The sequence below is a fragment of the Anopheles moucheti genome, chromosome 2 (assembly GCF_943734755.1).
Source record: "Anopheles moucheti chromosome 2, idAnoMoucSN_F20_07, whole genome shotgun sequence".
NCBI classification, from domain to species: Eukaryota; Metazoa; Arthropoda; class Insecta; order Diptera; family Culicidae; genus Anopheles; species Anopheles moucheti.
The window spans coordinates 53704515-53729540 of record NC_069140.1 but is presented as its reverse complement, the minus strand read 5'-3'; the positions used below and the strand labels follow the sequence as shown (position 1 = coordinate 53729540).

Below are 25026 nucleotides of genomic sequence, written 5' to 3'. Positions count from 1 at the left end.
GCCAACTACTGCCAAATTTCAGGAGAAGGTGAAAAGATTTCCACCGGCCGTGTGTCCCATCCCCCCCCCCACCAGGGGCACACCAGGGACCCGCATATCGTTCGTGTTTCGTTTTGCGTAGGCGCTTTCTATACCCGGGGGTGTTCCATCCTGTCCGGTCTGCCACCCCGAACCCACTGCACGGCTGGTCAGCCGAGTGACGGTACAGTGATAGATATTCCCATTCCCGAGGGTGCCATAGCGGGAAAACTTTTTTCTTCTGCTGGGCCGGGAAGGGAGGGGAAGAGCAGGTGAAGGGGGGGAGGAAAGTTAGTCGCCGAAACCCCCTGGAAGAAGTTACGCCTTCGGGGTTTTGCGGGCGACAGAGAGGCTAATGGCAAAACATTCGTTATTATCAATAAAAGTAACGCTCGCACGTGCTGCAGCACCGTGTTCCAAAATGGACACACGCGACGATTCATGGCCTCCAATTAAATCATACTTTTAGCATGGAATCGAAATTTTACCACCCCCATCCCCCCCCCCCCCCTCCCCCGACGGACTTCAATTCCGGCACAAAAAAAAAATGCACGAAACACATTTCGGTCCAAACTTTAGGTGATGGGATTGGATCGGGATTTCACGGGATTACATGTCCAATTTGGGCTGGCGGCCCATGATACCTGCTGACGAACGTCGTAATGCCATTATCGATGTTATGCCCTGCGGAAAATCACTTTCACTCATCTTAAGACCGGCTCTGCACCTCAATTCGCCTCCCGTTAGCTTTTCGTAGAATAGGTGTCATGCGATAAACTTTCCCTCCAGTGAGAATCTCCTTTACTTCAACATTACATCTTCTCCCGGTGGAAATTGTGGGTTGTTCGGGAAAAGTTTTCCGATAGAGTCGGCAAAGCGCCACTATTTGTTGGCCACACAGGGACCGGTTTGGTGGCGTAACGTAATGTGTATGTTATCGCCCGGAGCTGTTCGAATCACGGACTTCCGGGTGTGCTGATGCCGCAAATGCAATTACGCCTGCACCTATTGTACGTATGTGAGGATAAGTAGAGATTTCTCGATATCTACCTTGACCATCGACGAGCTGCGGACTTCCGATACTAACAGACGGATATTGATGCTCAAGTTTAAAAGTTGGATGATGATGAATATTGTATAATATGTATACATATTTCACGAAATCATATCCCACACCCCCTACAATGTCTCAAACTTCATTCTTTATGAATCATACGTCCCCTTCCTGTCTTTTCGAATTCCAATACAGGCAGTCCCCGAGATACGCGGTTCCTCTTATACGCGGATTCGGAGATACGCGGTTTTTTTAATTTGACAGCTGAGCTAGTTAATAGTACAAAATGTGAGCAAAAGGATGAAAATTGGTCGAAAATACCTTTTTTTTGTCACATAAAACATTTCTTTCTAACTTATTTTAATGTATTCTTTCTTTAAATCGCCTGATTCGGTGATAAAATTAATCCAGAGAAGGAAGTCGACTCTGTGACTTTGAAGTATAAACGAAATTGCACCTGGAATCGACTTACGCGGAAATTCGAGTTACGCGGATTTTTCCCGGATTATAGCGGTCCGCTATAATAGCGTATCTCGGGGACTGCCTTTACAGTGTGCTGAGGTCTAATTCGACAATGAATAAGCGATATTCAATATCAGAACTATAATATCCTAAAAGATCTGTTAAATTATCAGCTTGAATTGGATCTGGTAAATCCATTCGATCCAGTAAATCGGAAGCTAATTTAAACTCTCCTATTAAAACATAAAACAGCATACTAATTAGTACTAAATTAAATGTGCCCCAACTAAACACTTCGGAACGGGCTAATAGACTACGCACAAGTTTATTTCATCATTAGTACAATGATTTGCCCTTGCCTGAAACATTTCATGCGTAAACCGCCATTTTAGCTGCAATCAAATCCAAGTAACCCTTTTGCGTCCTTGCGGGTGTCCGCCAGTGAGTGATGGAGTTATTTATGTTTGAGCTGACAGCAAATCTCTCCCCAGTTTCCCCCACGCGTCGAATGTCGAACCGTCTTACTTTAACGCCCAGGACCGAAGTTATCCGGACAGCCCTTCTCAACCCAATCATGGTGCAACCGATTGGTTGCGTGTGGTCGAGAAGGAGAGAGCGAATGTGTTCGGAATCTTTAGGGACTGGTGCAAAACTTTTCCCATCATCATTATTCCCCTATCTGCGCGTTGCTGGTTGTTGGGTGGCGCAAACTCTCAACGATACTCACCGTCTCAACCTTTGAGGCCGTGGTATGGTCCCCTTGGTCCGGAACTGTTCAGTTTTATTTTGATGGGATGAACCGGTTCCTGGCAGCTACAGCTGGTCGGATGTCGGTCCCCAGTGACGAGTCCTGATTTTGAAATAAAGCAACAATCACTTATTTTCAGCAAAATCTCCTTCCGTCGCATTGGTTTGTATTAATTGTAAAATTGTTTTAATAACTTTATTATGATTTCACTGCTTTGGTGCCCTGTCTGTATTATCGCGTAAAGTTCTTTTTCTTTAGTGATACAACAGTCTCAAACGGTCGATGGTTCACTTACCCGTTGACCCGTAGTTGGACAGTCAATCCGGCGTACGGGATTCTCCTTCAGTCGGTCCTGTCGAGTAAAACCGGATCACCATCAGATGCACTACTGGCTATTTTTGAATAACCTTAGTGAAGTAGAAATATCTACAGGAAAGAGAGAAACATTATTTTAATGCATAAATTCTCTTCCATGGTGTTTATCTGCTTTCTACATATTGACGTTTAACTTTCATCAGACTGCTTCTTCTATAAGGCTTTCAGAACTTCTGAGCATTCTCTTAATCTCAATCGAGGCTGGAGGACAAGTCGATCTTGGTATATTAGGGTGAATACTTTGTAGGCACTTAACAACACTTCTGTACCCCTGGAATTGCTTAACAGTTTAATATCAAGCAGACTCAATGCTGTTTTAATTCGCAGGCAGTAAGTTATATACTATTTTACTCTTACTTAAGTCTTAAGTAAAGCTCTTAGCTTATCACAATTGTGATTTGTCAATTCTGCAATTTAAAATTCTTACAATATCTATTTTTCGAGTAAGCCATCATTAGATGAAGTTCTCCTACGTCCTCCAATCAGCTATATAGTAATCATTTCTTGCTAGGAAAGGATAGACGACTTATTCAAACCGACTGTTCAGATAAATTGTGGGCTGAAATTATATTGACACATGTTACGATTTGCTTCTAAATTTATTAACTAATTTCTACCTCCACTTTTAATGCGGTATGCTAGGTGGCTGGTCGGGTTTACCGTCCGGCAGAAGTAGAACACTATGTTCCTTAATTTCTACATGATTTTGAAAACCTTTCGTATTGAAAACAAAGTGTTGATTACGTTGATTTGAATTGATTGGGTATTTGAACTACATACATCTTCCCTACAACTACAGTTTTTCATATTTACATACTCGGTGCAGAACCTAGCATTAACTAGAATATGTTTTAAATATTTAATTTTTCGTTATAACAGGTGGGCTGATAATTGTTTGGCCTATGACAGTAAAACACTTTTTTTTGGCCAAATTTTTTTTTGTATTCAACATACGTCCCTTCAAGGGCGATACATCGATTTTAGCGGTCTTAAAATTTTTCGATACCCTTTTTGTAGTAGTATTTGCCCCTTGCCTCAAAAAGACCGTTGTTTCGGCGATCACGTCTTCATCCGAAGAAAATTTCTTCTCAGAGGACATCCTTTTGGGGTCTGAGAAATGGAGTTAGTCACTGGGAGCCAGATCTACAAAGTACGGTGGGTGGCGAAGAATTTCGTGGCCTAATTCATGAATTTTTGCCATTGTTTTCACTGATTTGTGGCACGGTGCGTTGTCTTGACGAAACAAAACTTTTTTTTCTTCAAATGCGGCCGTTTTTTGGCGATTTCGTCCTTCAATCGCTCCAAAAATTTGATGTAATAGTCGCTGTTAATGGTTTTTCCTTCCTCAAGATAGTCGATGAAGATTATTCCTTGCGAATCGCAAAAAACTGACGCCATGACCTTGCCAACTGATTGTTGCGTTTTCCCCGTTTTGGAGCAGGTTCCTCGCGTGACTTTCTATTGGACTTTGGAGTGACGTGAAGAAGCCAAGACTCATCCAGGGTAACATAGTGACGCAAAAACTCTGATTTATTTCGCTTAAACAGCTCCAAATACTGCTACGAAACAACAACTCGTTGTTGGTTTTGGTCAAATGTGAGCTCGTGACGGTAGCCATTTTGCACAGAGCTTTCACATATCCAAATACTCGTGAACGATATGTCCAACACGTTCCTTAGACATTTATAGGGTGTCAGCTATCTCGATCAGCTTCACATTATGGGTGTTCTTAATAATTTCGCGAATTTGTTTAATGTTTTCTTCTGTAACCACCTCTTTTGGGCTTTCACTGTGTTCACCGTCCTTAGGGCTCATTTTACCACTTTCAAATTTAGCATTCCAATATCTGATGGTTGATTTTGGTAGAGCAGAGTCCGAAGACTCTTCATCAAACCAATTTTACGCTTCGACTGTATTTTTTCCCTTCAAAAACCAATACTTTATCAACACGCGAAATTCCTTCCTTTCCATGATTACTCAAAGCTCAAAAGTTGCGTCACACAAAATGCTCTAGCCTACTATGTTCTATTGTCCGAGAGCTGTCAAATTTGGACGTTTGAAGGTTGGTACAAACGAAATATGATATGGATAAAAATCTTCTGGCACGATACATGTGTTAGGCCAAACAATTATCAGCCCACCTGTTAAATCTATCAAACCCTACAGGACAAATATGGAGCTAAATCAATACATTTGAATTCATAGTCTAATTAAGCAATCTCGATAACCATAAGAATCCTTCCAAATGAATAATTTTTATAATAATTATAATAAATTTAGTCTCACATTTTACACATAAAGCAACTAATTTTAAGCGCCTTTTTAATTATTTCTACTACTTTACTTAATGATCACACTTCAATTTCTGATTACATTATTCTGCCGATTTGAGCTCGGGCTGGGAAATGGTGGCGTTGATTCTTCAATTTTCAATTTGTGTGCATAGTTTTCGATTGAAGATAACCTTAGCTACCTTTTGGTCACCTTTTGGTTGGACGCACCATCACACGGAACCACCGTACCGTTGTCCAGAGTTTGGTTTGAAGTTCGGTTTGAGCGGATTCCGTGATCAAAATCACGTCCCTTTGGTGGATACCCCACACGTTTGTCCCAGTCGTAGTCGAACATTGTACCAGGGCCGGACTGCGGTTGGTCCGTTCACACGTCCCAGTGCAGGTGGTTTCCGGTGTGTTCAAAATGACCGTTTCGGTTCTGTGCACGTGCGCGTTCCCAGAAACAGTCCAAATTCTCCCTTTTCTTCCACTCGCCTTCCTTCCCATCACCATCTGCCCGACCCTGTTCCGTATCATACTCAACAATTCCCTTGGTTTATGCCGCGCGTCTTCTGCCCTCACACACCGATCCACCCGCCCGAGTTTTTCCCTTTTCGGGAAGGATATGAGATGCGAAGGTACTACAACACGACACGGGCGTGTTTCTTTTGCCACTTTAAGAACCTGCTGACATCGTTATGCATATTCACCGACGGCGAATACCACCAGTGACCGTAGAAATCCTAAATGATGACCAACGTCCCCACCGTGGTGGTCACCGCACGAAACCCACAAACTGAATCCGGTACGTCGGATCAGCTCTGGCCCGCACGGAGAAGTCCCATATGCTGCAAGACACAACATTACCATCCGTCGGTGTCGTCTGACCACCGCACCGCGATGCGCCCGTCTTCCCGGTGCCAGGTTATGAGTCCCGATCATTGGCCGGGAAAACGCGGGGTTGGGTGGGCTGCGCTGCGAGAATGGGAAAACTTGTTCTCGCATATCCGCAAATTGGATTTGGTTCAAAAGTTTATGTGTCTGGGATTTGTTTCTCTCATTGTACACTCGGTGGTCGGGTTGCAGGCACCATTTGCGTGCTTTCACAGAGTTATGTCCAGCATAGCCAGAACGGTGATGGGCCTGGAGAGAACGCCTGGACCGGGACCGGGTGCCGGTGGTGGGAAACTGACACAAAACGCTCGGAGAATTTCTTTTTATCTATGGTCTTTTTTCTTCACCCTTCCTTCACTCACCCCCCCAGGTGCTGGGGTTTCGGTTTCGGTGGTACCGAATAAACTGTTGTTATTTATCATCCCTTGACCGTGTCTAGAGTACTTTAAGCAGTACCACACTCTTTTCGGATCGCTTTTAACCATCTGCTCGGGACGATTTGTTTGTTTATCGTCTTGCCCGATAAAATGAAACTAAGCGGTTCGCACTCTGTAACATTGGGTGCATGCTTATCAGATCATATATAGCAATAAGCTTTATCTCGTCTACTCTATTGGCACGTGTGCTTTGCCGTAATCAAATGTATGCTTTAAACCGCGTCACCATAGCTTAACATGGGTCGTTAAAAGGGATTTTTTTGGTGTTGTTGCTATCACACTCAATAAGACACCGCTTGCTTTGTAGCAATGAATAAAAGATCCACTGAGTACAGCCATTTTCCGAGTTACGCGATACACGAGTTACTCCAATTTGCCATAAGTGAATCATAAAATTTTGACAGTTAGTTTTATTTTGCTTGTGGATTTTTTTTTATTAGTCAAACTTTGGGCCATTTTTTCCAAAAACACGGTACATTTTAATGATATAATCACAAATTTTGATAGAAACGTACTGCAATTGTCGAAATAAACGTAAAAATATCAATTATCTATGTGCTTCGTAACGAGAAAAGAAGAAATCGGTCTCTAAATACAAAATATAAACGATATTATAAAGGGAACACGAGTTAAGCGTCTTTTTTCTGGCACGCTTTTGCTGCGCGTTACTCGGGAAAAGACTGATTATAGTTTAGGCTTAAAAGATAAAATTCAATCTACCCACTTACGACTATTTCCACTAAATATGTTGCAACAAAATAGTTTATGCAGAAGAAGAGTATAAAAACAATTTCTTTTTTGCCATATCGATTAAAGTAGAGTTTGATGGAATTCGAGAAATGGTGCTTTTGAATAAAGCACATTTGTTTTGTGTACTAATATGAATGATGAAAACGAGTTAATATTCATCCCCATAGCACATAATCGTTGTACGGATGCATGCACTGCTGAGTTTCTGCAATCACAATCACAAAGCAAACAATTCATTTACATTCAATCACGAAGCACAAACATCAACATTACAATGCAGTTTAATTATTTTTTGCAACTAGGTTCATTTAGATCGATCCACTCATCATGCTACTAACAAGCACTTTAATAAATCTCGCTAGAAAGCAGCTTTCGTTAATTAAAGGTCATGAGCAGAATTTATATTGAGAATAATTGACGAATCACAATAAACACATTAGATATAAATTAAATGTACAATTCGATTATGATCTGTTTAAATCATCTGGTACAGATACTTTCATATACTTTCATTTTACTAAGTAGGACTATACATAGCCAATCTTGTTTTCTGAAATCAAGGTCCAGATGCCATTTCATCCCCGATCCATCGAGCAGAAGATACTATAAAGATTATTACTGTATTGCCTTTAATGTAACCCTTAACTAACTTAACTGTTACCAATAAATTAACGGCGTGTTTTTAATAAGTTCCCAACAAAACACCATTATCAGTTTGGCAAATTGTGCATTTTCTAAACTTTCTTATACATCACAAGTAACAAACAAGCAAGAAAACATGGAACCAAATACGGAACCATTTAACGATTTGCCATGTTTCGAAAAGTTTGCTACGCTCAAAGAATACTTTTTATTCTTGGCTCTGCTAGTTTTCAGCGTGAAGTTAAGAGCAGGGCAGCAAGAAATGAATCGCGTCCAAACGGTTCAACAATTTTATAACCGTTGGCGAAAAACCGACGAAATGTGAGTGTCGGCGTCGTTAGTTGGTTTGGCGCAATTTTAAAGCAGGCCGATTGAACAAGCTGTCCCCAGGGTTAGATGGAGGAATCATGCGACTACCAAAAAAAAAAGTCTCTCACCATAAAATAAAAAAAAACACACACACAAAACCGAAAGCAAGAAGATGATGGAAGAACGGGAAACTTTGCTTTGCAAAACTTTTCCAAAAGATCCATAACGACGTGGCGGCGCAAACGCAAGCCGATTGTGGGTAAGTTAAGCTCTGATTTGCCTGCGGAAACCCAGCGGTGGCTATCATCCGCATGAGTGCAAACCGTCGCCAGTGACGGTGTGACGGTTGGAAAACTTACCACAGCTAAGCGGTTCCGTTCATTCAAAAACTTACCTACTCGGTGCACAACTCACAGTCGCAGGAATTTTCACATTGATTTATAGTTTTATAGTTTGCAGCAGCAAGAAAAATTCAAATCATTTTCGCTGCGGTAAGAAATTATACATTCCACTTGACGGTGAGCGTTTTATTGCTTTCCTATAGATCTTGGCAGGAAGGATACACATTGCACACCGAACTCTGCCAACCGTATTCTCCTTATTATGTCAACCATACCATTTTTATTAAAATATTATTTTCATTAACATTTTTGGTTCGATGGTTTAAGTAGCTGGATTGATAGGTTTTTTTAGGATTCTATTTATATAAGTAACATACATTAAGAAGAAAATGGGACGTACAATTAAACATGTTGTCCAGTTGCTTAAGGCTCGTAAAGCTCTTTTATACTAATTAAGTAATAAAGTACCAAGTTTCAAGTAAGTATTCACACATTAAGTACTTCCTGCGTGCTTTCGTGTTTCTTATTGGTATTGGTCCGTCCGGTCATCCGTTGATCGTTTTAACCAGCGCGGAGCCAACTTGATCATCAGTAACGCACCAAGCGGAGCAGTCAGAATAATTGCCAGCACCGTTACGATCAGTACGGTTTGTGCCCGCGCGTACTCCTCCGTTGCATTTAGACTACGGGCAAGATCCAGAGCGGCCGGTCCCAGCGCAGCTTGCACGGTAGCCTTGGGAAACCCCGATAGCGTGACGTACGCCTTTTCCTTCCAGTTTAGCTCACTGCCCATCGCAGAAAGATAGGAGAAACCCAATCGCAGCTGTAACGCAACGTAAAAATGTCAGTCATGAGATCGAATGCAGATTGCAGTTGGGGCCGCAAAATATCGCCGCAATTATAATTACCAGCACCGCCGCAAGCAGCGTGATCGCACCGTACAGGACCGTTTCGCCTTCCAGCACCGAAAAGTTCACCTCTTTCCCGATCAAGGAAAACGATACCGGCTTCAGAAATTTCCACAGCAGATCCAAATACATGCTCACCTCGTTGCACTCAGTCGGGGGCCGTTTGCGCCATCCCGTGCCGGCAACAAACGCCGTCACGATGCAACCGAGCGCACCTGCCGAAGGGTAGCCCACCTTTTTGCTTCCCACCACCGACAGCGTACCGGCCAGGGCAGTCATTGCAAACCGCAACCCGTTGGTGTATTTCTGGCGGAGACGGAATGTGGAGTGGCGAATGTGCGAGTGGTTGTAATTAAAATTTTAACATCAAGCGACGTGTCATGACAGACCGCTGACTGCTTACCGCGTGATAAGAGGGCACGTACAGCAGCGCCAGACCGCACAGACTCCCGTAGACGAGCCCAATTACGATACCGATCGGTCCCTGCAGGATCTGGCTGGTGAGATCGCCTGGGAAAGAATGTGCGAACAAGGCGCAACCCACACCTACGTGTTAGTGAACGGAGACCCGCGATTCAACTGCGCACTGGTAACCGCTTACCGGTGGAAAATATCACACCCAGAATGACGCCGAACAGGAAAATTGCCAGAACATCATTACAGCTTGTCATGGCGATGATTAATGTGTGAATTCCTTTATTCAGGCCGAGTCGTTCCTCCTTCAGCCGCAGCAGCACGGTAACGACGACGTTCGGCGAGATGGCAGTTACGACCAGGCTGCAATGTGAATGGCAATGGTAGGGAAAATTTTAAATTTCACCACAGTTTTATCACTATGCGCTCCATTTTTATGCTCTACTCCGTCTTCGTCTTCGGCGCCCTAGAGTGCACTTTCCTACTGGATGAGTCGTTTTTCACTCAGTTCCCGAGAGGATTTGCAACCATCGCATGCAACAGCCGCACTGCTGGGAAGGTCACACACAAAACTGCACTAACCGCCCTGAATGATGGGTGGGATTCACTGGTGTAAACCCATTAAAAAACACGATGATGATTCGGTGGCCTAAGATGGTTGGCCCTTGCACCGAAGTAAACCACTCTATCAAAGAACTCAGAACAGAAAAGGATTTATTCCGCCACTCAAATCATCGCACCAACAAAAAAAGAACCCACCCCACCACAAAGTGGGAAGAAAAAGTGACGAAAAGACAATCCTTGGCAAGCGTGGCAGGAAGAAAGAAGGAAATTCTGCAATACTGCATCGGCGGGATGCTGCAAATGACGGCTTCCATTCAGGCCGCTGGGGTTTATTCTTCCTTTCTGCTCTTTCATCGAGTGGAATGAAATTGATTTTCATCAACCACGCGGACGCACACACACACACACAGGCACCCACCCGTGTACAGATTTATCCCCGGGAATTGGGTTTGGCGATGATCCAACGCTTGAGCGACAGGAACAGGAGGAAGCGATGGCACCGGGGAAGCAATTGCAGCAATCCATTTAGGGCCCCCGTTCGCAATGGCGTAATAATGAACCGTAACCATGGGTTGGTGTTTTTTTTTTCTCCCGTTCATTTTCCCGTTAAAGATTTTCTATTTTGTCCGCCCCGCGTCCTATTGTCCACTAACCGCTGCATCCAAACCGATCCATTTCGTCCGCGCACCCTTCAAAAACGCGTTATGTTCTTGAGTGATTTTTTGTTGTTATGTGTTGTAATGCATTACTTTCTTCTCGGCCTTCCAGGAGCTGGGACGGGGTGGGGGGGGGGATGAAAATGTTTCACGAATCCTTTAGCACACACCGAGAACCATTTCCATGGGTTAGAAAATTCTTTTTTTGCCATCGCTACCCTCTATACAGTGGGCGCGCTCAGTTTGTTCCTGAACCATTTTCCTCTTCTCCGTGGCCTCATGGGTAGCGGACCTTTCAATGATGCCGGGTCGCTTCCGGCGGAATGGATGAAATGGAACACTGAAGCTTGGCGTGACGTAATCTGAACGGGACCAAGCGCCCCCCCGGCGGTGCCCGGATAAGAGGTGCCGTACACTTTCGAAGAAGGACCATTGTGGGAAGTTCTTTTATGTGGCTTTTAGTGCATTGCAACTTCCATTAGCCGGTGGCATTGTACATCCGCACCTAACGCCGCCACATTGCGCTGCCCGCCCATTTCACCGCCCCGGGATAGGTGGCACGTTTAAAACCAAATTAAAGGATTTAATTCCCACCTCCCCCAGGTCGCTGACACGTTTGTAATATCAGGCAAAACAACAACAACAGACCTTCGACCGGGTAGCACACTTACCCGAGCAAAACACCCCAAAGCCACGGTAAAGCGAGAAGGTAATGTGAAAGCACCGTGACGGCCACAACCTCTGCCACGGTCGGCACCAGTGTGAGCTGCATGATGAAGCGAAACAGACTCCGTAGGGCGGTGTAGTCCAGCCCCAGCCCGGCCAGCAGCATTATGTTGACGAGCGCCATCTCGCGCAGAAACACCTCGACCCGCTCGTATCCGGTAAAGTCGGCCCAGCCTACGTTGGCGTACAGTACGCCCCAAAACAGCATACCGAGCATGTCCGGTAGTCCGGTGAGCGAAACGAGAATGCCGCAGGCCTGGGCACCGACGAACAGAAACACGAGTCGCATCAGGCCGCCGGCAGGATGGGACAGTTCGGTCGGTAGGATGGCGTACGCTACGGCCCACAGAAGGCCAAATACGATCAACAATGCGACCGGTTGCGACGTGATGGGCCAGTTACGCTCCAACGCGGGACATCTGAGGAAAGAAAGAAGGAAGAAACCGACGGTAAGTGTGCAATACATCACGCTCGATTTCACCTAAACAATTTCATTTGCTGGCGGGAATACGCGCTCCCAGCTTTAGCCAAACATTCACCAAACATTGCGCTCGATCGATACGTCTTAGACTGTGCTGTTGTTACATTCACTATTCTTCACAATTTGAATACTAAGCAAGGGCTCCCAAGTGGACACCAAACGCCGAGTTAAGTAGGTCGCAAATTACAAGTGATATCATCAAATATTCTAATGGATTTGTTAAACATTTCTTCTCCTGCTCTAGTACTGTTTAAAGTATACATTAGTGGGAGATGCTACGTCCGTCTAATTGGCATTGATCATACAGTCTAGCTCTTGGCACGGTTACCTATCCGTTTGCGTCACATCTAAATCAAACCCTATCGTATGTCCACAGTTCTTTCTCCGGGCTCTCCTTTACGCCGACTTTTCCTCCTGGCAAATATCACTACAAATAGACAAGATCGTTTATCATATCCAAATCATCATGATATACTTGCGAGCTATCGATGGAATCGGCGTCGCCTCACTGACAGGGCGCGTGTACAGCTGGGGCACTCCATTCCCGCCACCATCTCCGGAGACTGCCCGCACCGGATGCCATTCGCTGTCACTAACGCTGGTCAGAGGCAGCGCACCATCGTTGCTCGCTGTGTTCAAGATTTGTTGTTTGCTTAATGCCATGGCCAAGTCAATCGACGGAATCACTCCCGATGATGCACCACTGTTCAGTTGCTCGACTGCCGCTACCGACCCACCGTCCTTGCGCGTATCTTCCACGGTGCCTTCCTCCACGGATGTGATGTAAACTGAGGGTGTATTGAGATGAAAGATGCAATAAGCGATTAGAGCGGTAGCCATTCGTCACGTTCGCGCGTAAGGATGCACGTTCACAATTTGGCCCCAAAACGGTGCTTCAATTGAAGCTACCCCACATTACATTTTCCTTCCATTGTGTCGAAAATACGCCGCGGATTTGCTGCCATACACTGACACGCGCCACATGAAATCACTGTCCAGCTGATGAGGAGGACTGGCACTGATATTACCCACAGGGTGAATGCTTGCCGGGCATCTAATCATCACTGCCAGACGCTCGTCGTGACCGTCTCCCGAACCACCGTGGTTGACGTTATCAATTATGACTGATTAATTGTGAGACGACAGACAGCTCTATCGCCATCGCACCCGGTTCGGTTTGTTTTGTAGCATCTCCGTAGTACTCGGTACAGTACTTACTTCTCGGTGGAGTCAATGGATGCGGCATCGAATAATCTTCAAGCTGGCGCTTCACAATCTTGTTGAGCTCACGTTGTCAACCGATCTAGAGCCCACAGACATGTGAAGACAAACTGTGTGTTGGGTTGTTCACTACGCACACCGCACACCGACTTTGCTCGCATAATCCTCTGAAACCGAGCCGAGGACGGCCTTGCCGAAAGAAAAGCGGCCACATACCGGGTGAGTTCCTTTTATACGAACTGTTCTCTTGATATGGGACCATTTAATTACTTTTATCTTTTTATCTACTGTTTACTAGACGATGCGTTACACCGACAGTAGTATCCATTACCTCAAATTTTCTAGATGGTACCGATTCGAGAAAAAACTATGTACCTATTGGTGCTCTGGCTTGGCTAGCATCGTCTCGTTTACAACCTTTGGCTTTGTAGTCTGCAAATATTTGGACTATCTTGAAGCAATGGAACGAATCGGACAATTCTTAACTACAGAGCCGCGTACGGCACCAATTGCTATATGATGAATGTAAATGTTGCTTCCGGTTAGGCTTTTCCAGTGAATTAGGCAATGTTTGATTGAAAAATGGTTAAATGTCTGAGAATTATCAGATCCCCTTGCAGTACACCCAGTCTAAACCGATCAGGCAGATCGGACCGAATGTATGTGGTGTCCCTGGAGAATGGAGTACAGCAGCTATCAATAAGCGAAGAATGCAAATGCACGTTCTGCAGTAGTCCTGCATCATTCTTCCGCTAGACATGGTACCCAATTACACAAATGCAGGGGGGTAATTTGCTTGCAACTTGCAGCAAAAACCTGAAAACATTCGGAAATCATACCACCCGACGCATTCCCACTCGAAGGGGTTTTGCATGCTTATTTACCGGAGCATAGGGGAAGGGCTACGGCGAGAAGAGTGAAAATAACCGAAGCCCAACGGCAGCTGATGAATGGACCTGCCCAATCTTTGGGACGAATTATTGCCAGGCGCCGTCTGCATGCCCTGGATCCATTCTAATCGTCTTATAGAATTTGGTGATGTTACACACATAACAAAACAACCTGTCCGAACTTAAAAGCTTCACCTCCCGGAGATGCAGGGTGGGGGACGCGCGCCAGGACAATTTTGAAGTGCTTTCACTCCGCTCCCACACGACGGTGGTCAACCGGACCGGAAAGGTGTGTGGTCAGCGTAGAGATAGGTGATCGGCATGCGGTGTGGTTGGTGAACTAACCGAGGACAAGTTTTACCTGGGACCGTAACGCCAGCTTTGGAAAGGACTCAATGCATACATGTATGAACCGGAGCAAAATGGAGCGAAAAACGGCTGGGCAAATAGTGAAGGAATGAAAGAGACACAGGTTCACGTGTTCCACCTTGGAAAACACCCACAGAGCTGCAGCCTACATATATGCAAACGTGATACCGGAACAAACCTCAGGGAAACCCGGAAATTTGCGCTTCTTCCGGTAGACCTCGCTGCAGATGTGTATGTGTTTGTAGGGCTGTCGATCCCCAATGATGATGATGATGGCGATGATGATGCCGATGATAATGGTGGCATGGTAGGTGGATCGTGCAGTCGTTAGACGTATAGAGGGTGCGGTTGGACAAACGGGAGATAGTTTTACCGTTGAGTTTGTGTTTTTGGAATATTTTTGGTACTTTTATTCCTTCTCCTGTGTTCGTGCCATTGTACCCCCCCCCCCCCCCCCCCCCTCGTCTGCCTGTCTGGTTGTTTCTGCTGCATCAATTTCCAGCTTTTGCATTTCCGTTTTCGTACACATACATGTTCCCCTTCCGGTTCCCGCCGCTTGCGCCTCCTGTTCCGTCTGTCTTCGATTTGAATGATGCATAAAATTGCCGTACAGGAACTTCCTCCACAGTTCTGCACCGAGCCGGACGTGTGTACAATTTCAACACAAAATATGAGAAGCTTTGATCCGGTTCTTATTAAGTTTGTATGAATGGAAATACTTATGTTCGACCAAACCGTTCCGATGCTTTGCACCGGTGCGGAAATCAGTCCGCAGGCATGAATCGATAGAGATGGCACACCAACGTGCATACTAAAACCCACACAAACGAAGGCTCCGGGGTTTGGTTTTGGGAGGGATTTTGGAAAACTTTTCTTCCACCCTTCCACCCTGCCAGCACAAACATCACAAATCCGGCCCGGAATAAAGGGGTTCCGCACGCAAACGTTCCCCAAAACTTGCCACTGCACGGTACAAGCAACAACTGCTGTGGACTATCACGGGGTCCACACCGTTCTATCTTGCTCTTCTCGCTGCATGACGCGCACTGGGATGCTTCTAACCTCTAGCAACCAGCTGGGGGTGGATTGAAGAACGTGGATAGTTTGGTTTCATCATATTTATGACGAGCGATTCATACAGTCAATTTGATTCTCGAGAAGAATTTCAAGTGTGTTTCATGCGATTACGACGATTATCTTCACCGGACATCCACCGGTGATGCCGCCAAACCGGCCAATCTATCCGAGTGTACCGAATGAGATGGCCATCGAATTTGTCGGATTGATTGGATTTCAATTATGGTTCCTGCTGCTATGCCGAGCACTTGCCAAGGCACACATGCTCATTCGTATCCGTCTCCTTCTTAAGAAATTACGGACGACTTCTTGTTTTGATAATATTATCGAACGGCTCTCGGGGCAGCCTCTCGTTTCGCCGGTGGGTGTTACACATGCATCGTAAGTCCATCAATTTCCGTCCAATGGAAGCGAGCGCAAAACTTTTACAATTTGCACCGAAACTTTTGCCCACAGCGCCATACCCGTCCGTAGCGTTACATTGCCTTGGTGGCTGGCGGTACGCTGGCTTCTCGTGAGGAATTCTGGTTCGTTCGTTCGACTCATCGACGAAATTGATATCGAACATCCGAGGTTTTGAGATTACACCGATATTGATTTTAGACGTTTAACACTAGGTTTACAGGACCCGTCGGAAAAAAAATCGTAACATTTTCCTTAGCATTTTTTTAAATCTTCTATTCATAATTACAATAAAAGAGTTTGTACGGCCTACTGTATTTTAGCATATATAACGACCCCCTTTTAGATCAAAAATGACCAAAGTCAAATTAAGGGAGTCGATATATAAGGGTAGTAACTCTTCCGTTCTAGCTTTATGGATTAACGGTCGATTTGTTGAAGAAAAAGGATGGATCTGGATAAGACTGGAATGTATCTGTGGTTTCAAAATGTATGGAACAAGAGGCCTGGGGCTCTTATGATAAACCAGCAATGCTTGTACCTGATGCATTTAGAGGCCATCTACCAGCAGAAGTTAAACAAAATGCTGCTCAAAGCGTAACGCTTCTAAAAGGGGTCTTCTGGGGAGATCTAACCAGTCATCTGCAACCACTGAACGTCAACCTCATCAAACCGCTCAAGGGTTTGATACAAGGAACTGATTCGAATCTGACTCCTGCAGGAAGAATTAAAAAAACGCACCATTCCAGAGATATGCCAATGGGTCAATGGGGACGAAGCGATTTTCGTCAAAACCTTTTAAAAATACGTAATCGGTGACAATCTTGATGGCATTGAAGATGATACAATTTAGGAAGATAGTGATGACGGGGATTGCGACAATGAAAAAGTGTTTGAAAACACCAGTGTGGACGATGTGGAAGAGTATAATGAATAATAATGTTCAAAATTAATCGTAACATTAAATTATTACAATTGTTTAAAAAAAGAAAAACAATCTTTTTTCCAAAAAATCTTGGATAACTCTTTTGGGGGGTCGTTATACACGGGGAGTCGTTATACACGCTAAAATACGGTACTTACGTTTTATTAATGTAACTAATTTATTATAGTTTTTAAAAATCTACCTGTGGTGCGTCTATAACATACAACATTTTTTCAATACTCTATGGCAAAAATATATCTAAAATTTATTCTAAGACACTCCTTGAGATAGACACTCTTGACACAACAACCTCAAGAGGTCTAGTGGCAGGTTCTTTGCCTCTATTTACTCGTAGCCAGGTAGTCAGTCCTGCGTACGGATGAATGATTCGGATGAGATTTTGGACCGGTCCTGTCGTGTGAAGACCGGCTACCAAATTCCAATACAGCACCGGGCCGTAATAACGTGTCTCTCAACATAATATAAAATTCTTCTCTCGTTGAATGTGAGCAGTCTATGATGCGAACGCACAATAAAACAACATCAACCAACACGGAATAATATATCGTAGAAGAAGCCACTGCACCGGGTTGGATTTTGACCACCACAAACGAACTTTGTCAGCTTCGTCGAACGGTGCGCTTCCCGTCGTGAGTAAGGCAGACCCGTAACAGCAACACCGGCGAAAGCTAATGAATTGAACGTGTGGCACACCAAGCACCTACTACCAAAAGCCGGCCACCGAATGTACAACGTACAACGGAGGTGCGGAGGTCAACCATTAGGCGAAAAGTTTTGAAATGTAGGCAACTGCTCTACCCATGTAAACTTCCACCAGCGAACTGTCCTCCCAACAGCTCTGTTCTTCGACCCGAAACTCCACACTGGCGCTAGCGCACCCAAAAGATTGGACTTTCAACAGTTCGCACCGTTTGGAGATCGGCATCCAAACCAAAAAAAATCAAACACACACACACACCACAGAGGAATTCTTCGTCAACCCCTTGCGAGCTAGAAACGTGTACCGGAGGAGGTTACAGAACATTCCATAAAATTAATTTTAATTATCACAACGAGTGTCGTCGTTTTGGCGAAACATTTTTATGCTTTTCCGACACCGGCCATCGTCGTGCCAGCCATTTCACCTTTACTCTTTTCGGGCGGTACGTTTTGCTTTTCCGCTTTGCCGTCGTTTATGTCCTTTTTTTTTTTTGTTCGCAGCAAAATGTCCTACTACAATCCCCCGAGCCTAGAGCACCACCCGGCACGGTAGAGACACGATCTCCGATGCGCGGACCTGGGGCACAATCAGTTTGCCGTGGTATTAGAATGGTACACCCACTCGGTGCTGCTGGTGATGCCGATAGTGTGGCCAACGCAAGTTAGCGACACATCGTTTCTCGGTTTCTTCCGGTTTGCATGGGATGGCCGGGCCAACCAAGGCAACACCACCGCCGAATGGAAGACGGTGTCACATTAAAAGTGATAAATTTACACTGAAAACTTCATGTGCCCCCGGAATACCGTATCGGTTCGTGGTGTGTGGTGTGCCATCCCGTGCCAAACGGAAGGGCATGCAGTGCAAAATGAATGTGTAAAGCGCGCGCGACGAAGTTTTCCCTTTAAATTTGCCAAATTTTCTCCATTACCTTCATTTTGGGGGCTGTGTAGTTTTTCACCGCTGCGCGCAAAGGCACCGAAAGGAAGCTATAAATTTCCCGGCCTGCACGTGCATGTCATGGCGACGGTGTCGCTTTCCCGGCAGGCAATTTTCGGTTTGCAGCAGTATTAATTACCGGCTAGTGAAAGGCCGGCTGGCAGTTCTTTCGCTGCCACTTGACCCACCGGTCTTATCGATCAAGCGAGCCAAGAAGACGATCGACTGACACATTTCTGCACTTTTCGTCTTGGCAGAAAAAGGTGCTAATGATTGCCATCCCGTTCTTTCTGCATCCTTTTTTTTATCCCGATCCTTCCATAACAACAATTTATAACGTTAATTTCGTCTCAGTGATCGTAACGCAGCGCACGAAACACGTTACCAGCGATGCTGCTACAAGCGGCTCATAAATTGGATTACCAAAGGGACTATGGTCTACGGTTACTACCGTAGTGGAGCCAATATGTACTGCCGATCGAATCTCGCTCTGTCCCTTCGTGTGACCATCCGTAACGTAAAACGTGACACGCTTCGCTCGAAAGTACAGAAATCGTTTAGAAATTTCGTTTCACTGCGTCGATTTTAGGCATGATTTCATCTCCGTTTTCCCACGTAGTGTTTGTCCGTGAGCAAGAGAGAGAGGGAGGGCGACAGTAGGGTTACCGGAAAAGGGTACTAAAAATCAACACTACATACATCATAAATGGGTTAATAGACCCTTTACGCCCGGGATTGCGTAAAACAACCCTCTATCAATCGATCAACGAACGAGACCGAAGCTGACCGAGGCAGTATATAAAAATGAAGAAAAAAAAACCCAAATAACCCGTCCGGCTCGTGAAGTTTAACGTCGAAATCGTAAAATGGAACGGAAATTATGTTTTACCCGGTTTTCCCCCACCCAGCATGCGAAAGGGTGTATAGAAAATAAATAATGCACTTGAAGCGTACGTCCGGTTAGGAAACGACACACAAATAAACAAAGAAAGAAAGAAAAAAAAGGATGATCACGTCCGTTCTAATGGGTCGCTATGATGTCCATTGGTTATATCCGCGTGGCTGATCCACAGCAACAAGAGCATGTTAAAGGAAAAATTCACTGCCCGTCGGCTACCATGCTTTATGAGTGCTTTTCTTCGTACGGTCAATATTCATTTTTCAATTCCCTATCGCGCAGCGCAAATGTGCACTTTTCCAAGAGCCATCGCCCAGTCTAATGGGCACCTCGGTTTAATTAAAAACTGCCACGCTGCTCCACGCGGCCGTGCTATTTCGCAGACGGCCCCTACTGACCCCGCTGACGAATACGGATCGTTTCCGTCGAACTCGAACCCCATTTCAAGTGGTCCATTTTTCTGCCTTCGCGAACAAAATTATGACAAACCACAGATTAAAATAGATCGACGGTGACAGTGCGACCACCCCACAAAAACCGAGCCCTGCCATCATCCGAAAGTACGGTGTGTGCCGGTCATTTTACGCCACCCGCGATAAACGATGAGATATCATTTACGGGTATCATCCATCACCGGCACCAGTCGGAACAGGAATCGTCTTCCTTTTCGGCGCTGGGTCGTGGCCAAATCGTACAGTGGCCCAACACAGACGACACCAATAAACTTTCCTTAAAATTCCCCGGAGATGATCCGTTTTGAGCGAAACATTTCCCTCGAGCACCACATCTTCCCTGTAAGGGCAGGATGGGCGGGAAAAGAGGGGACGGGTTTGCGCAATCGGTGAACACATTCATCAGTTTTGGTGCCACCCATTTCCGTCCCGTACATCCTGTGCTTCCGTACTCCAAACCATTCGGCATGCGATAGCGCCTTGTTGTGGGCGCCGGCCCAACCAGATTCGACCTGCCAGATAAAAATAGCCAACATTAACTTTTTATCCACCTACCGAAAAGAAGCTCGGGACACTCTACTCAGTACCGCAAACTTTGACTGACAATCGTAAGAAAGCCCGCAAGAGAAATTTGAAGAAAGGTTCACCGGGACAGCGCACCAACCCAAAAAGAGATCTTCCCACCCAAAGCACCGGTCGTGTGTCCGTTCGGTCCGACCCAACATGCACTGATAACTTTGAATTCATCTGACAACTTAATGTCCCCGGTGGCCTTTCCACCGGTGGCAACGGGTGGCGATACTCTACCGCCCGGAATGGGTGACAGAATTCACGTTTCCCTGCACGTACTACCTACCCCCAATCCCGCACCCGCTTGCAATGGAAACCGTTTCCTCTATTTCCGGTACCGGTTTCTTTAATTACCGCAGAAGATGACAATCATTATTAATTAAGTGAGGGAATAAAAGTAAAATATAATCCAACGAACGTGTCCCGACCGTCGCGCGCCCCCACACACTCACACACATGCAGGGACGGGGCTGCAAGACGGTACTATTTTGCCACATCGCTTTCACTTTTACTTAATGGACATCCCGAGAAAAAAAAGGACTCGTTGTGCAACCATAATCTTCACACTGGGTCACATTTCCATGAGGCAGCGGTGGTGCAAGGAGGAAAAAAAAGGGTCAAACCACATTAGCTTGGCTATGGGAAGTTGACCAACTTGATAATCCGGCCGACCGATCGAGCGTACCTCAAAACGCGTAGCAAAGGATACATTTAATGGTCGAACGCAGAGGGAAGCGATTAGAAGTTACGATTTATGCACTTCGGAATGGTGAATCAAGCGAAAGTACGAAAAAAAAATCATGCAGAAAATAATACAATTGGCCATTAGGTTTTGCGTGCTCCGTAAGGGAGGAACATTATTTACTAATGATGAAATAACATTTTTAAATCCTTCCTGATCTTCTCAGTCGATACACCGAATTAACTTGCTTTTGGATGCTATTATTAAATTTTGTACGAGGCACAATTCGTTTAAAATTATTTCTTTTCTCGTTATTCCGTCCGTCCGATTCTGCTGTTGTCGGTTCAATAGAATGTCTCGAAAAAATGAAAAAAAATGCCAACATAAACCATTCTTCAATTAGACCATTAGGAATAGAGCGTGTCTTATTCACAGGAGTATGACTTTTATCACGGTTTATCAAGCTGGATCATCAATGTCTTGCAATAATCTCAAGACAGAAATCATCATTCAAATCAAAACTCAAATAGTGTACTGTCTCCAAAGCCATCGATGGCTCAGATGACAATTCCATTTTTGAACTCTGATTATGCTGAAAAATTGAAAAATGTATGATCAGAGTGATGCAAAACTTCATAATTTCATCACGATTCATAAAGTTATTTATAAATAAAAAACGTTTTTTTCCTAAAAATGGATCTCTTATATCTTATATACGGCAAAGTACGGTATATAATATCATAAAACCGTTGTACGTTTAGAAACAAGAGGTAAGGATGGAGAAACCGCTAACAACAGCCATCGCTTCAATGATGGTCACTGCCGGTCTTGGCGTGACATGCAGCTCCCTTGACATCGGCCATAAATCGGATGTCACAGTGTTTGTGGCAACCCACGGTAACATTAGTGTCAGCTTCACGCGTCAGCTTCTCGCGAATCCGGGATTTCCTTTCAGGTGCTTTTCTGCCTAAATTTGCTTCCGCGGCAAGCAGTGTCCGTGCCGCGTATGTGTGTGTGTGTGTGTGTGTGTGTGTGTGTGTGTTTGTTGCCATAAGACTCCCAATCTCCCAATGGTAAAATGAGCCCAATGGTAACACCTTTAGCGAGTGTCTTAAATTTCGCCATTTTTCACCTGCCACCAAATCCTGCCGGAAAACAAAAAGAGACAATGTGCGCTACCGACCGACCGACTGAGGTGGTAACGCTAAACCTAAATTTATGGCCCCCGGTCTCAGGGTGTCACGCGCGCGCGAAATGCTAAGTTCGTGTCAGATGCTTACAAAAGCATAATAGTAAGATTTTCCAAAAAGGTTTCCGCTTCCCTTTGCAGGACACGGTGCTCTCCTCTATCGATAAGTATTACGGAGGCGGTATGCACCAGCTGCAACTTTTGCTGCATGGTTGCGTACTTTGACAGTGATACACCATCGCTTCCCCGCTCCGATTGTACAACGCGCTTCCACAAGCGCAAATCTTCTACCGCCTAATAAACGAAAGGAAAGTAAAATCCTTCTGTTTACTGTTGTGCTTCTGGTGTATGGTACAACGAGCGCATGTCAGTGCCAACACGGCGCCGATAGCAGCTGGCATTCGCAAAAATGCATTCATACTCCAACCGTAAATTTATCGCTTCCACCGACGCTCCGGCCACTTGCAATAATTTCTCGGTTTTATGAGTTAGTCGGGACACCAGGCTACCAGATACTGTACTGTCTTATCTGGATCCGTCAACGATAGTTAGGGCGCCGAAAGGAGTGTATGTTTGGTTCTTCGCTTGGATCAGTCTTGTTATCTTTTCTGTCGCCCTTCCGGGTCTGCCCGTTGCTCCGTAATGCATTCCGTTTGATGAATCTTTTATTCGCGTGCGATTCATTCGATCGGTTATCAGCTTTCGCTTGGTAGTTACAATTATGTGATTATCGTGATTATCTTAGCCTGGTAAAAACGCTAGGTATGTTGCCGCCTAAAACCCACTTCGTGTGGCCACCGCTGTAACCAAGAACGCAATGGTATGAACTGTTTAATCGTTATCTTGTTGGGTCAATAATAACTACTTAATGAGCTCGTTAGGCGGATGGATGAAAGGCAGAAGAGTATTGCCTTTTTGCCCGGCGGTGGGAACATGGGCTTAGCGGATAGCAGATGCTATTCAACATGTGTGCTGCTGCTTATTTTTATTATAAAAGGGGAACGGTAAACGTTATTTGCTAAGTAAATGTTTTTTTAGCGACTACACTGCGATACTGCTTGATCGTAAAACTGGATAAGAAGGAGTATAACAGGAGGTTTATCTATTTTAAAATAGGGTCAATGCCGCCGATATTCTGCTTTACTTCCTATTGTAGGTTTGTGTTGATTAACTTACGGATAGATCCGTGATAGTTCGTTTATAATGAATAACGATCTCCCTTCCATTAATTTGCATTAACTGAAATCGCGTACAAGATCAGTAGAGGATCAACCTAAAATTAAAGCCCAAGACTTAAATAATTGCATACAAATACAATAAAGACGAAAACACAATATTGTGAACAGTTTTGCACAAAATCATACACTTGGTCCAAACTTGGTATCAGGTTATCAGGCAAAGAATTTCAACTGATCGAGATGTTATACATACCTTAACCTCCACACAATCGCAAGTAATCCTTCTTTGGTAGTTGCATCAAATTGTCTTTTGACTATTCCAATCACTTACAATCAATCAATTTACAGATTTAGGCACAATTTTATGTGCAGCACCTGCGGCTGCATTTGGTATGTTTTTATTGCTAATTGCATTAAGCAAAGTAAACAAACACCGGCTGTCAAATACGTTGCCTGCACCGAACACTAGAGGGCGCTGTGGAAATTTAAAATTCACTATGGGTCTCCCTCATGCGTTTTCGTGGTAATTTTTTGGTTGACCTCTAAAATATTTTTTCCTGTTTTTATAACGAGAACGTTTGCTTTTTCGCGTAACTGCCACATAACCTATCTGTGAGTCCGCGTCCAATATTGTTGTGCCTAGAATTACCAACAATGGAATGGTGCTAATATGCAGGATGGTAGACAAGGTCCACTCGAGATTGGAATCCAAACTGCCAATAATTGTCATCACCGATAGTGTTATTTAGTGCCAGTATTTCACATCGACTTTTACCTTAAATCACATAGGCAATAACATGTTATCAGATTATACGATAGGACAATAAATCAATTGGTTCAGTTGCTCCACGCAATGTGCGGTAAATTGCTACATTGATAGGCAGGAAAATAGAGATACTGCTCAAGTTCTGCTGTATAAAACTTGATAAACAGTCTTGAGTTTTACAATTCACTAGCATTGCGAACTTTTTCTAATGATCAATAAGGTAAAGCAGAAACACATTTCCTGATGGCCATTATTTAGCACTAATGTAACGAATAGAGGTCAGAAGTTGAAGTGGAGTTGAGCGGAACTATCCTTTGCCAAAAACTACCGAAGTCAAATCGACCTAATTGGTACCAATTAATACATGTCCACCTCAGATCGTAGAGTTCAAATGGTAATGATTCAAAAACAAAAGACAAATAAAGTACCTAAAGCGTAAAATATTTAATACATTGTCTAAATTGGTGCAGTTCTAGTATCTATCTCCAGCGCTTTTTCCCGCGTCTTCGTGGAGATGTACTACGCACGTCATCGACTCGACCAGCAGTAAGAATAATTGAAAACCCTGTAAAACCGGCGATCACCTCCAAAGCATCTCATCAAGAGTCCCAATACGTTGCCGATCATTACACTGTATTCCCCTTCTTAAATTGTCATCCGGGCTGTCAAGAAAGGAAGTGGGAATATCGAAACTGTTA

At 44.6% G+C, this 25026-nt stretch overlaps 1 protein-coding gene across 3 annotated transcripts; it reads right to left on the bottom strand.

The window, feature by feature from the left end:
- Nucleotides 1–8475: 8475 nt before the first annotated feature.
- LOC128299478 (sodium/hydrogen exchanger 9B2) lies at nucleotides 8476–23953 on the bottom strand. 3 transcript variants are annotated; one of them, XM_053035461.1, is made up of 7 exons: nucleotides 23816–23953; nucleotides 12528–12840; nucleotides 11517–11990; nucleotides 9813–9988; nucleotides 9615–9721; nucleotides 9212–9517; nucleotides 8476–9126 (listed from the first exon to the last, which is right to left on the bottom strand). In XM_053035461.1, the coding sequence occupies exons 2-7, from the start codon at nucleotides 12713–12715 to the stop codon at nucleotides 8827–8829; spliced, it is 1551 nt and encodes a 516-aa protein (XP_052891421.1). In that variant the 5' UTR covers nucleotides 12716–12840; nucleotides 23816–23953; the 3' UTR covers nucleotides 8476–8826. The 3 variants fall into 3 exon arrangements, with proteins under 3 accessions (XP_052891421.1, XP_052891422.1, XP_052891419.1); XM_053035462.1 differs by lacking the exon at nucleotides 23816–23953 and adding an exon at nucleotides 23561–23658; XM_053035459.1 differs by lacking the exon at nucleotides 23816–23953 and adding an exon at nucleotides 13271–13377.
- Between the last annotated feature and the right edge of the window lie 1073 nt (nucleotides 23954–25026).

Coding starts and splice junctions, on each gene's coding strand:
- LOC128299478 (XM_053035459.1), bottom strand. CDS start 13,298: ATGCCGCATCCATTGACTCCACCGAGAA. Junction 9,722..9,812: donor GGGTGTGATATTTTCCACCG/GTAAGCGGTTAC, acceptor ATTCTTTCCCAG/GCGATCTCACCAGCCAGATC. Junction 9,127..9,211: donor CGCTGCTTGCGGCGGTGCTG/GTAATTATAATT, acceptor GTTGCGTTACAG/CTGCGATTGGGTTTCTCCTA.